The 11420-nt window shown below is 51.1% G+C and overlaps 3 protein-coding genes across 3 annotated transcripts in view; 1 reads left to right on the top strand and 2 right to left on the bottom strand.

Moving 5' to 3' along the window:
• Nucleotides 1–51: 51 nt before the first annotated feature.
• On the bottom strand, nt 52–3291 carry Pmar_PMAR003542 (hypothetical protein; the record flags this gene model as incomplete). Its single annotated transcript, XM_002784237.1, has 20 exons — nt 52–180; nt 225–305; nt 353–438; nt 488–609; nt 654–754; nt 795–844; nt 891–982; nt 1036–1129; nt 1383–1536; nt 1583–1670; nt 1718–1837; nt 1885–1964; nt 2009–2085; nt 2132–2227; nt 2404–2471; nt 2521–2612; nt 2661–2761; nt 2801–2933; nt 2977–3127; nt 3176–3291. The coding sequence occupies 20 exons, from the start codon at nt 3289–3291 to the stop codon at nt 52–54; spliced, it is 2031 nt and encodes a 676-aa protein (XP_002784283.1).
• Nucleotides 3292–7234: 3943 nt separating this feature from the next.
• On the top strand, nt 7235–10277 carry Pmar_PMAR003541 (hypothetical protein; the record flags this gene model as incomplete). The annotated part of the gene is made up of 4 exons (XM_002784236.1): nt 7235–7406; nt 7539–8084; nt 8284–8973; nt 9109–10277. 4 exons carry the CDS (start codon nt 7235–7237, stop codon nt 10275–10277), a joined length of 2577 nt encoding a protein of 858 aa, XP_002784282.1.
• A 1052-nt stretch (nt 10278–11329) lies between these two features.
• Nucleotides 11330–11420, bottom strand: part of Pmar_PMAR003540 (protein transport protein Sec61 subunit alpha, putative) — a gene marked incomplete at both ends in the record, with an annotated part of 1661 nt that continues 1570 nt past the window's right edge. The window contains one exon of the mRNA XM_002784235.1: nt 11330–11420. Coding sequence (XP_002784281.1) covers nt 11330–11420 — 91 coding nt within the window.

Raw genomic sequence — 11420 nt, 5'->3', positions numbered from 1 at the left:
TTACTGTAAAACCGATCAATGCTACAATTACTGTTACGTTATCAACATACCTTACCAGCCGTACTTCCGAGCTGTCTGGCCTCTCTTTCCAGCCTGCGTGCCTAGGTCCAACAATCGCTTCGCACCGTTATCGATAGTGTCCTCGGCTAGCCAGTTGATGTGATGCTTCCTTTTATGATTCTAATAGAGACTGTCAAATACCCAACCAGAGAGGAGACGACTACCTTCCCAACACTCCCACCCGGATTAGCCTGTTTCGCACCCTTCGTGTTATCATAGAAATCCCCAAGGGCCGCCTCTTGCACCTACACAAACACCCCCGGTAGCAACAACCACTCACCCCAGCTTCTACCTTTTGAGCCTGCTCATTAGCTTGTTGGGCCTCATACCAATGATCGTCCTGTAGTGAAGTAGGATCTATGTCCAACGCCGTTGCACCTAAAGCGACATTATAAAATCCCCTTTTCAATGAACTACAGGTCGTTACCGAGCTGCTGAATATTCTTCAACTCCCTCGAAGAGACCCCTCCTATTCCCCGCATCATCTCAACCATCTCACTACGTTTCTTATTCTTCTTCTGCGCCTCTGGAGGCTCTTCATCCCAAACACTAACAACATCACTTCGCCCAAATCTCCACAGTTCCCCCGCTACCTCGCTCGCGCTACTTCTACCTCCCCTATTTCTATACCAACCGGGGCCAGGCCGCCTCCAGTAAGCAAAGGAGCTCTCAAACCACTACCAGTGCTCCTAACCTGCCATTCGAATCAATGCTTATCCTCGTATTGAACCTACCTCAGGATTCATAGAACTCGACACATGATCTGATGACGCTTTGATTGTATCTAGATTCAAACCAAGACATACCCTATTAACCCGATGAGAGGCTACCTTCCATTTTCTGTTTTTTCCGCGACCCCACAGTAGTGTCGTAATCGGCCAAGGCCGAGGTGGCAGACGGCAGAGGTCCAACAGCTTTCCTTCTAAGACGATAGAGATACCGAAAACCAACCCTGGTCGATTCGAATTCACTTACTCGTCAACATCACTGTCACTATCCGAGGACGCGCTGTTATAACCTGCTAGCATGGGGCTGCTGCTGATGATGATGCACAAAGTACTGATAGGATCTATATCAAACACACATGCCCTGCCCAACTCAAAACCATCGATTTCGCACAACCCCATACAAGTACACCAGTGAAAGCATGAGTATAGGACGTAGCCATCGCTACTCCAAAGACGATGATGATGATGACGATCGATGAAACGGAGCGTTCGTCCGTTCCTTCGACTCGACCTCGACACAACTATTTCCAATTCCCTCCATTACGGCTATCCCGTCAGCGATGCCCCGTACCTAGCACAGGAGCCGAGCCTCACTCCAGACCACGGCAATCCACAGTAGCCTCACAGTGCCCTCCGTTGCCCTCCGCGCTGCATGGGCGAATCGACCTTGGTGAAGTGCCAGACCCGCCTCAACTCGTCGACGTTCTACATGGGGTATTAAGAACTGATGCATAAGGCGACCCAAAACCTGAAGGATCCCAGCATCAACCTAAGCCGCTGCTGATCCAACTCACAACATCCTGGTAATCGTCCGGACCACCCTCTTCCTCCTCCATCGCGTTCAGAAGAGGATCAATAATTCTAGCAGCCACTCGAGCTTCCCTGAGAGCATTCAAAGTGTCCACTAATCCTATTGTGTTCCTTATTACTCTAGTGCCGTTTGATTCGAACTCTCACTGACCGCTCTCCCCATGACCTCCCTCACCACCGAATCAGCTTCCCTTTGCACCATAGTCTGTACATCACTTCTACAGCTATCCTCATAGGATCTGATAACATCAAAACTACCAGTACAAAAAGATCGCCAGTGGCCCACCTCAACCGTAGAATAGCTTGACGACGACCTGCCTCCTTACACTCCCGTCTACGTCTAACCCCTTCAGCGTGTGTCGCCATCTGCCACGACCTCACAGGTATCACCAAAGCCGCGTAGCCCCTACCTTAGCGATCCTATTATAATTCACTCGTCGAGACCTTTCCCGGCTCAACTCGTCGAGAACCTTACCAACTGACCGACCTGAGATTAGTCATAAAGGTGGGCCCGTGGAAATTCGGTCAACTACCAACAACAGCTTCCAAGGCCGCCTCTGTCTCCACAGCTCGGGGTATAGGATCAGTTTCATCCATATCCTCCACTGACCTTTGTACTCCAGGCGAATCTGAACTCACATCCTCCCCTATCAAACTGAGTAAACACCGTCCCAGCTCAAGCGCTGAGCGAATGACACAATCTCGTGCATGAAGTCACGAGACACTCCATACAAAGTTGGATAATGCTTCACGACAATGACCGGGAATATGCAAGACGAAGTATATACCCGGCATCTCCCCTCACCAGAGCAATGCCCGTCCATATACATGAGCTCGTCTATGAGGTCCTGTCGTTGCATCCTCCCTTCGTACCTGAACCTTCTACTATCATCAAAGGCAGGCCCAACAACGATACTATCACATCTTAATCTGTAGTGCTCGCCCTCGCATCAGCCGTGTCACCATCACGCTTGCTTTCTCAGCCCTTTCTACCTCTGGGAACTTCATAGCGACCTATTCCAAACACATTCCAACCCAAGCCTTCCCCAACCGCAGGTCTACCACACAGACCGTGTCCCCTTTACAAAGAGTCTCATCGGTCGGCTGCGCCTCCGCCTTCTCCACCACCACTTGTTCCTCCTCTTCCTTCGCCTCCTCAGCACCTGCCTCGACCCTCCATACCGCAAACCCATCACCACTACCCTCCTCCCTCAAAGACGCCAAACAGTTGAGCTTCCGTAGTTTCACCCCCAGCTCTACCAATCGCTGCCTCTCCTTGTCCGCTCTACTCCACACAGGAAGTTGAGCCCGTACATCTACAGGGGGCTTCCTGGTCTGGCAAGACTACGATCGAACCCAATCCATCCCTCTGTAGTACCACAAGGGCCTCCTTCAGGCCCGGACAATGATCCAAGTCCTTCGAAGTGAGTAACCTCTCCAATGCTGGTGCTATGATATCACCAACATTACTGACCACGACACCATCCCTAAGCGGCGGCACCCATATCGAGGAACTAGGGGATGAGTACCTACAGAAAACCAAGACTACGTAAAGGAGAGAACCCCCCAGGTACTACTTATCAATGACCTTCCCCAATCTACCAAGAGGGCCTCCTATGCTCTTGATAAAGTCCACATCTTTGGCTTTATTCAACTGGGCCTGCCTAAGCCGTCTCGATTGGTCAGCACGCATACGCAGTAGCTAAGCGGATAGCTTCCCACTTGGACTCCCTATAGTTCCCATTCACCCCTTTCCAATGGTCCTGATCCATACGTCCTCGTCCCCTAGCCAGCCTCACGTCCATCTTTGCTTCGTGTTCTATACGTAGACCCGCCAATGCCCTCTCCAGTGTCTGCAGCAGCAGTGGCTTTGTGGATGATCAACCCGAGGTACTCTCCACCTCAATCCTCTTAGAATGTAGCTCATCGATATCTCGGCCCTTCCTCTCGAATAACAGGGCATCTCTTGCTTGATTGTAACCCTTGCCTATCAACAACAGCAATGACACCATCAGCGTCCTCGATACCCAACCGTCCTACGGTCCCTCTGAAACTTCTTCTCCAACTTCTGGTCCTCCTGAGGATGAACCAATAATGCCTAATATGCTCCCGAGCTCGTTAAGCAATGTTATTTATTCTATTCAGGCAAGCTGTTTCGAGGTTCAACAGACGCCTCATTACTTGCCTTCGATGAAGTGGTACTCTATTGGAAAAGTAATGCCCATAAAAACCACTTCATAATAGGTTTTGTTTCACACACTGTGAGCGAGCCAAGCAAAGATAAACGCCATCCATAAAAGTCCCTCTGACTACAACTAGATCTTCAATATCCTTTTTGCTAGGACTGAACTTCCCATCAGCGCGGATGAGTTTATCCAAACTGAGCAGCTCTCGTTGTCGGAGCATCTCTCTGGAGCCATTAGGCGACACCAGCGGCGGCGAGTACCTGATAGGCTCATCCCATGAGCACCAGGCCTGACCATGCTACGGGTCCGTCTGGGCGTCCACTTCTCGACAAATACTCTGAACGGCTACTGCCCGAACATGAGCTGGCATTGATGAGGCCACTATAGACGCTCCGGTGTTGGCGAGAGAAGCGGATCCTCTGTTACGGCGTCTTCCGATCACTCCGGCACCCCTGAGACTCAGACCCATTCACCACGTTCGCTGAGAATACACAATTACTGTGAAAATGGGTATCTCAACCCAGCAGCGACTCGCTCATTATTGGAGGCCGCCAAGCGAGCTGTGTATCTACTGAGGAAGTCCAACAGGCCTCGCCAGCCACTAGGGTACTGTGATGAAGGATTTTTCAGGACGGAGCGAAACTCGGGAGTAAGAGACCATTCTAGAGCAGAGCCAGTAGCTTGCAGCATTCCATGGAGTGAGAAAAGAAAAGTCAACTTCAAGGGACTTGATAAGGAGAGCGAAACAATAGTATTGCAATGTGGCAATTCTGTGACGAATCTTGCGTGTCAATGTGCTGACCGGTGGTCCAGACAGAAATAGGTCCTAACCGGAGAAATATTTGTAGTAGTGGAGTACCGTGGCCTTGAAATACAGCCCGTCTACCTACATGTGCCATGAAATATCGACATCATCACCGACTTGAGCGTTGTAGAGGAGATACGCCCCTTGGAAAAATGACATGTGCCGGGATCGAACCTGGGGAATTACAAGTTGTCAAGAGCGATTCAAATATGCACGTGACAATCGACAAGACTCTCTTGAACAGGCTACCATCATTTTTACCATCGATGAAGTTGCTCACATCAAAGCCCGCGCTTAAAACAAGAGCAAGGATTGCTTAGATGATGACGCTTGGCATACACTAGAACCACATCCTTCTGTACGTCGTCATTTTCCACCACGCCTTGGGAAAGACCGTACAGTTGCCTTTCTATTGATGTCAGTTCTACTCCAATTCTCCTGCCTTCGACCCGAGCATATACTCGGACTTCTACTGCGAGCTGGCATTCTCATCAGAGGCGGTCAACTTACCATGAATCCCCCTAACTACTACCTACTAACGTGGAAGGATCTCTGGGAAAGGTACTTTTAGAATTCTCAGGGCGAGTGGATGCATATCATAAGGCGTAGACAGCGTTCACAGCAGGTCACTCGAGGCTTATGACTTTGCGTTGCATAGAGCTATCACTAGCAATAGGTCGGCTTCCTAAGCTGACCATGTATTCGATAGGGCTTATACGATGCCAAACTACAACAGTGACCATTGGTGTATCATGGCGGACTATCAGCAGTCACGATATCGGGAGCAGTACTGTGGCCGGCCTAGGGGCGGAAGAGGAGGAAGTAGAGGCTATGGATACGAGAGCCTTGGTCTATGTCGAGCTCCCACATAGTAACCTTTTGGACTTTTATGTTTGCAGTCACATGCCTCGCGGTAGTATTGGGATGACGGCAATTGGTCTCATTTCATAGAATAGGACCACTCTTCCCTCCATAGATTTCCCTTTGCTTCGAGTGGCTTCATTTAGCCACGCTAAACCCTATTCTGACTGTACTCACCACTCAGTTTCTTGTTGCGTTCTCTTTATTGCCTTGCGCATCTCTACCATACTCGAATAACATGGCGATCTAAGACCTCCCTCCTGGGCTCTCAGCACAACTATTTGGAATTTCATTATGGAGAAGTAGAGCTTGTAAGTATGGTATCCGGAGATGAGGGTAGTTGGGCGAGGCCTCCGCTGTGTTCTCGACGAGCCAGCTAGCTCCTGGGGTAGGTCGATTCGATACAGCCAAGAGGTTGACCTCGATACCATGCAGCTTCAGACGTGCCGTTGACGTGATAATTAATTTCCCTGGTCTGAACAAGAGCCGCGTTTTACAGTTTTAATACGCTCTTGCAAGCGGCGGCAGTCTCTAGTAACAGGCCGTTATGTTCTGTTGGTGTTGGCCTACCGTTTCACTGCTCATTCACTCTGTAATTACTCAGGACGCTATAATGGACTATGACGACTATGTGGCATTAGAATCGGCTAATGTAACCTGAGGGAGCTCAGGGGCACCACTCTATCACCAGTCGTCAGTCATGCCCATGTCCCTGTGTGGAGGACCGAGACAGTCGATGTGACCTCAAGGCCAACGTCTACTGCTACCGGCCCATCTGCCCTGGAGGCTACTACTTGTAAGTCTCCTCATCGCCTCTTCCTATGTCTGTTAACGGGCCGTAGATGCTGTGCTACTTGTAGCGTCAGTACCTGCGCTCGAAGGTTGAAGGATATGCTCATCAGTGCACGCGGCAGGAAGGTCGTTACCGGTCTTGGTGTGTGCGGTCCCTCTCCCTCAGGAGTGCATCCTATGCCCACCCGGCCACTACTGTTCAGGCTGTGACATACCGGAGAGATGGCACATTCAATAGAGAGTACTACTCCACGGCCGGTTATAGGCGGTCAGTGCAGTACGCGGAAGCTGGGCTGGCAGTCCTTCACTTGTCTTAACGAATCTGAACCTAAGTCGTCATTCCTGGGAATTCAAGTCGCGGAGAAATCGAAACTGTGGTACTCATCGTTGCGTCCCAGATATATGGTAGATACGGTAGTAATCGAGTAGAGCACTGCATAGCCTGTCCTAGGGAGTACACCTCCAATGACGCCACCCAGTGCTGTGATGCTGGGGACATCTGCACTGATCCACGTACTCTAATGCGCATTCGGCAACCTCTCTGTCGAGTTCTTCAGCTAGCCCTAGACCTCAATGGGAGAGCCCTTACTGAATGCATGCTTGTTGGAGTGCATGTCAATGGATGTGGACTTGGCGGTCTCCCAGTCCTGTGTTGCGTTTAGTCTACCATCACATCTCGGGAATGTACAACGTCACCTCTTTATGTCCTAGAGTGCGCCAGCACTGGTTTAAATGGGGGGGGAGCATATTATGCAAGTTTGTCTCACAGGGAATTCAGTGTCGCTCGGTAAGTCAATGAAAAGCTTTCTGGTTCTCAGTCCTCTTCTCTCAGACGGAGCAATTTTACGGGAATTACCAGAATTTGGAGCACCGCGAAATTAAAAAATACCGTATCTTTGCTGATCATTCCCGAATTTTATCGAGTTCCAGTGAGGGACCTTCTGCGTTGGAACGATGGTCCATAGTGTCTGGGGGTTTCTGCCTAGTTTTGTATGTCATCATCATCATCATCGCCACCACTACCACCTGGCAATCCCCTCGCAGCCCTCTCAGTCGGGAAGAGCTTTAAGCCCAGGACTGTCGATCTCACGGTGGAAGACGAGGGCGTCAAGGGCCGTCGAAAACACAAGAAGGAGAAGACAAGGAAGCACAGTCGTCATCGTGGTGAGGAGTCGCCGTATAGCCGAAAGCAGCATCACCATCATCATCATAAGAAACGGAGGCGGTCCTCGAGTGTGTCGAGCTCGGCCTCTGAACCGACTCGGGACCGGCGGCCGGAGGTACGTGCCTCATCAGGAGAGGTCACGTTCAATGTCGGCTCCTTTGAGTTCTTCGCGGACTCTATCGGCTCGGCGTTCGGTAACGGCAAGTGCTTCCGTCCTGAAGTGCCTCCTATACTGAAGCGTTTGGTTAACTCTGGTGGTCGTCGAGATGGGCTACGTGATGCACCTGTACGCTATTATGACAAGAAGGCGACGGTGGTCGTCAACGCGGCCAGTACAGATCATTGGGGCCCGGCGGCTAAGGGTAAATGTGAGATGCCTGGGGTTGATGACGCCTTCTTGGGCATGGCTGATCCGAAGGCTCAAGAGGAGGAGAAGGAAGGAGGTCATGATGGTGACGCGGTAGGGGACGACAGGGACTTGACGGTGGCCCTTGGGGAACTTGAAACGGAGAACCGCCGTCTTGTGCAAGCATGTCGGAGTCACCCTGAGAGGGTAGAGAACTGGATGGAGTTCATACACCATCAGAAAAAGTGGATGGCTAGTCTTGGTATTGACAAGGGCAGTATCGAGGACAAGATAAGGACTATACTCGAGGACGCTGTGACGAGCTCACCTGGTAGGATGCATTCGGTGACCGGGCGATCCTCAGCTGAGCTTGGGAGTTTCTCACTAATTATAGAAGTTTATATACGAATCCGGATAGAAATGTACAGGAATCTCAAGAAATTTCCTTTTAGAATTTTCATATCGCCACCAATATGTGTGGTTGACCATGTGCATATTCCCGCACAGCGGAGCGATATAATGCGGATCAGGTACACCACGGTTATGGCAGTTGCGCTTGCTCGACCACCCCTCGCCGAACCGGAAGCAGGACCAAACTCTTTGGACTCGGGCCATGCGAGAGCCCGCCGTTGCGAGTGCCCTTGCCAGCTCGTGCGTGCAGAGTTTTTTGGATAGTGGTGACGCTCAGGGCGAGGATCTGGGGCGTGACCCTGAGGCCTTGTTGGACGCTTTGATGCGATCAGGGGTACTCAGCTCTCTCACTATGGAGGTGGTCTATGACATGCTCTGCCGTGTGGCACTGTGTGACATGGACAGGGCTATAATGCTGTTCAGAGGGGTGGTCACTCGGGCCCTTTTCAAAAAGATGTCGCCTCTTATCGGCACTCCATCGGCTCACTATGCTCTGGTCGGGCAGGACATCATGAACGTCAACCCGGGTTATCTCGGCATTTGCGAGAGCATTGATGCAGCCTCGCCGTCCACCCCTGATGATATCGATGTCGAACACAGCCTGGGCGTGACTCTGGAGAACTTCCCGGAATCTCCAGTCTTGGGTTGGGTGGCCAAGGAGTTCTCGTTGGAGGTACCTCGGACGCCGAGGCAGGAGCTCAGCCAGGCAGATGCCCACCTGGTCGGGAGGCTGGCTCGGGACTTGACCAAGAGGGATGGCATGGAGTTAGTCTTAAGGCTAGTGGATATTCTATGTGGAGCTAGCATGGGTAAGAGGGATGGGAGTCACTGGCATCCACCTTATCGGTGGGCATTATCGACTCGTGCTCGTACCACTCCTCTCGGAACTACCGTAACATTTCATGGTATTGCTCCATGTGTATCTCGAGATTGTCTTTTTTCAGATTCTCTGCAGAGGTTCTCCTGTCGGCATCCTTATCGTTTAGTCTTCCACGGCTACTTTGGCGATCCAGAGCAGCTCCCCATAGTGTCGGGCTACGCTCGTCTCCTCGCCGCGAGATGCCTGGCCCATGCATTGTTAGCTTGTACAGCAGATGACATCGATGAGTCGCTGCTCCTAAGGGAGCTCATCGTTGCAGCTGAACCCTCTACCGGAAGGGCCGTGGTGGCAACTAGTACAGCATCTGTTCGGCTGTGGTCAGCCTATGCAATGACGCAAACGAAAGAGGCCCCTTCGGTGACAGAGAAATGCATAGCGTCGTTCCCCCAGTGCTTGCCTCTCAAGGCTGGCTGGGCTTTCCACAAGTTGGTCAACGGCTCGGACCTGTCGGGCGCGGTGGAGTGCATCGTCGACGGGTCCTCGAATGTCGCTATAGCAAGCAGACTGGAGGAGCTCCGGGATAGTCTACCCTCGGCCGAGCGGACAGATCCACCATCTATTGGCCTTCCTTCTACGTTCACTGCCACTATTTGGTGCATTTGGCTGCTCGGTGTGGCTAAGAATCCTGGGCACCCCGAAAAGCCGCTGGCTGAGTTTTGGCGGCTTTTGCCGAGTCCTACTGCTTCTGCTGTGGGAGACATGTCCAACAGAGCAATGGAGGTCGTGTGTAAGTGGCTCATCGACGCTATGCGGAGCATATCAGTGCCTCCTATGCTCATGCGAGACGCCTGTCTCAGGGCGAGCACTATGTTCCCGGGCCGACCCGAGCTACTGCCTCAGGACTTGCCGACTAGAGAGCTGTGGCGACTGCAGCCAATAGGTCGGGAAGCCGCAGCGAGTGCCGCCTTAGGGGTTCACTCCCGGGCCCTGCATGCAACTATAACATCATCATATGCCTCTGCTAAACTGCCTACTGCCTCTCTTGAAGTTGCCAACGTGCTGCAAGCCACCGATCGAGCTTCAGCGGAACGACACTGTCTGGCGGCCCTTGGACGCCTGTCCATGCCTCATCGAGGGCTATGGGCCATCCGAGTAGCCCTGATAGATAGTTCTGTCATCGACTTTGAGGACAAGGTGGTTGATGTCGTTTGCGCCATGGCCGAGGCCGGCATCGAGCCGAGAAGTGACATAGTCGAGTGGTTAGCGGCGATAGAGGGACGAGACGAAGGTTGAGTGTATCGTTTCACAGTGGCATCGTTATTGAGTTCAGTGTGAGCGGTATGTCGTTGTCTCTAGCTCGGCCTGCTCTACTGAAGTCGGTTGTATATGAAAATGACACAACTCGTAATCACGGTGACTGTTGCGCACAACATCGAACGAGTCACTCGACTGACTGTTGAGAGACACTTGGGGAGAAAGGTAGTTGCTCGAAACATCCCTTAGCGGGCTGATTTCCGGGAATCAGCAAGCAAATATCTCGCACAGAGATGGAACTTATTCTAATATTCGGTTGCAGTCGACTCTACATACGTGAATATAGTTCACTGTCTGAGAAAGTTCTCCGGTTACTGTTTACCAAGATCAAGCCGACTAAGAATATCTAGAGGGTTATACATACCTTCATGTTGATACACATGGGAATAAAAATTAATGTCAGAGATTGTTCACCACTTTACTATCATGTCCTCAACGGCTTTGCCTGAGACAAGTTATAGCATTTATCATCATACATTCTCCCATACAGATGCCTCAGAGAGACGACTCTTAGTTGTGTTTATCAACATTAATGTTGTTCAGCCTGGGGCGACAACGATAATCATCATTGGCATTATCAACTTTGGAGTTGTCTCGAGATCACCTATCGATCCGGTAGGGACCAAGACCGATGTGAAGAGGAAGTCTCGAGTACCAGGCATTTCCCTTTTCGCGCATTGCGGCACTCGCTGCTCAACACGACGAGCTAGCGAGCAATTTGAGCGCGTACCCAATAATAGTAATCATCATCGAGTGCTTTATCAAACATGGAAACCTCATAGCGCAAATCGATCAAGTCGGACAGCAATGCACGTAAAAAGCGCACGCCCAGATATCAGACTGACACAACAACTGTCCCTCGTCCATATAGAAAAAAGCCGCTGTTACATCGAGTATGGAGCAACATCACACAAACTATCAGCATCAACCATTACGATAATGCGCAATGGGACTGTTCACTGCAGACCATACCTCAACCCAGCTTCCCTTCAAAATATATAGCAGAGTGGGACCGCACTCATCATCACACCTTAGAAGAGCATATTCCCTTGCTCCTTCTCCTTGTACAGTGTCTCGTAATACTGATAGATGATGGTAACTGAATGCAGTAAATATCGATAA

The sequence above is a fragment of the Perkinsus marinus genome (assembly GCF_000006405.1).
Source record: "Perkinsus marinus ATCC 50983 genomic scaffold scf_1104296935302, whole genome shotgun sequence".
Classification (NCBI taxonomy): Eukaryota; Perkinsozoa; order Perkinsida; family Perkinsidae; genus Perkinsus; species Perkinsus marinus.
This window is presented reverse-complemented; position numbering and strand designations above follow the sequence as displayed.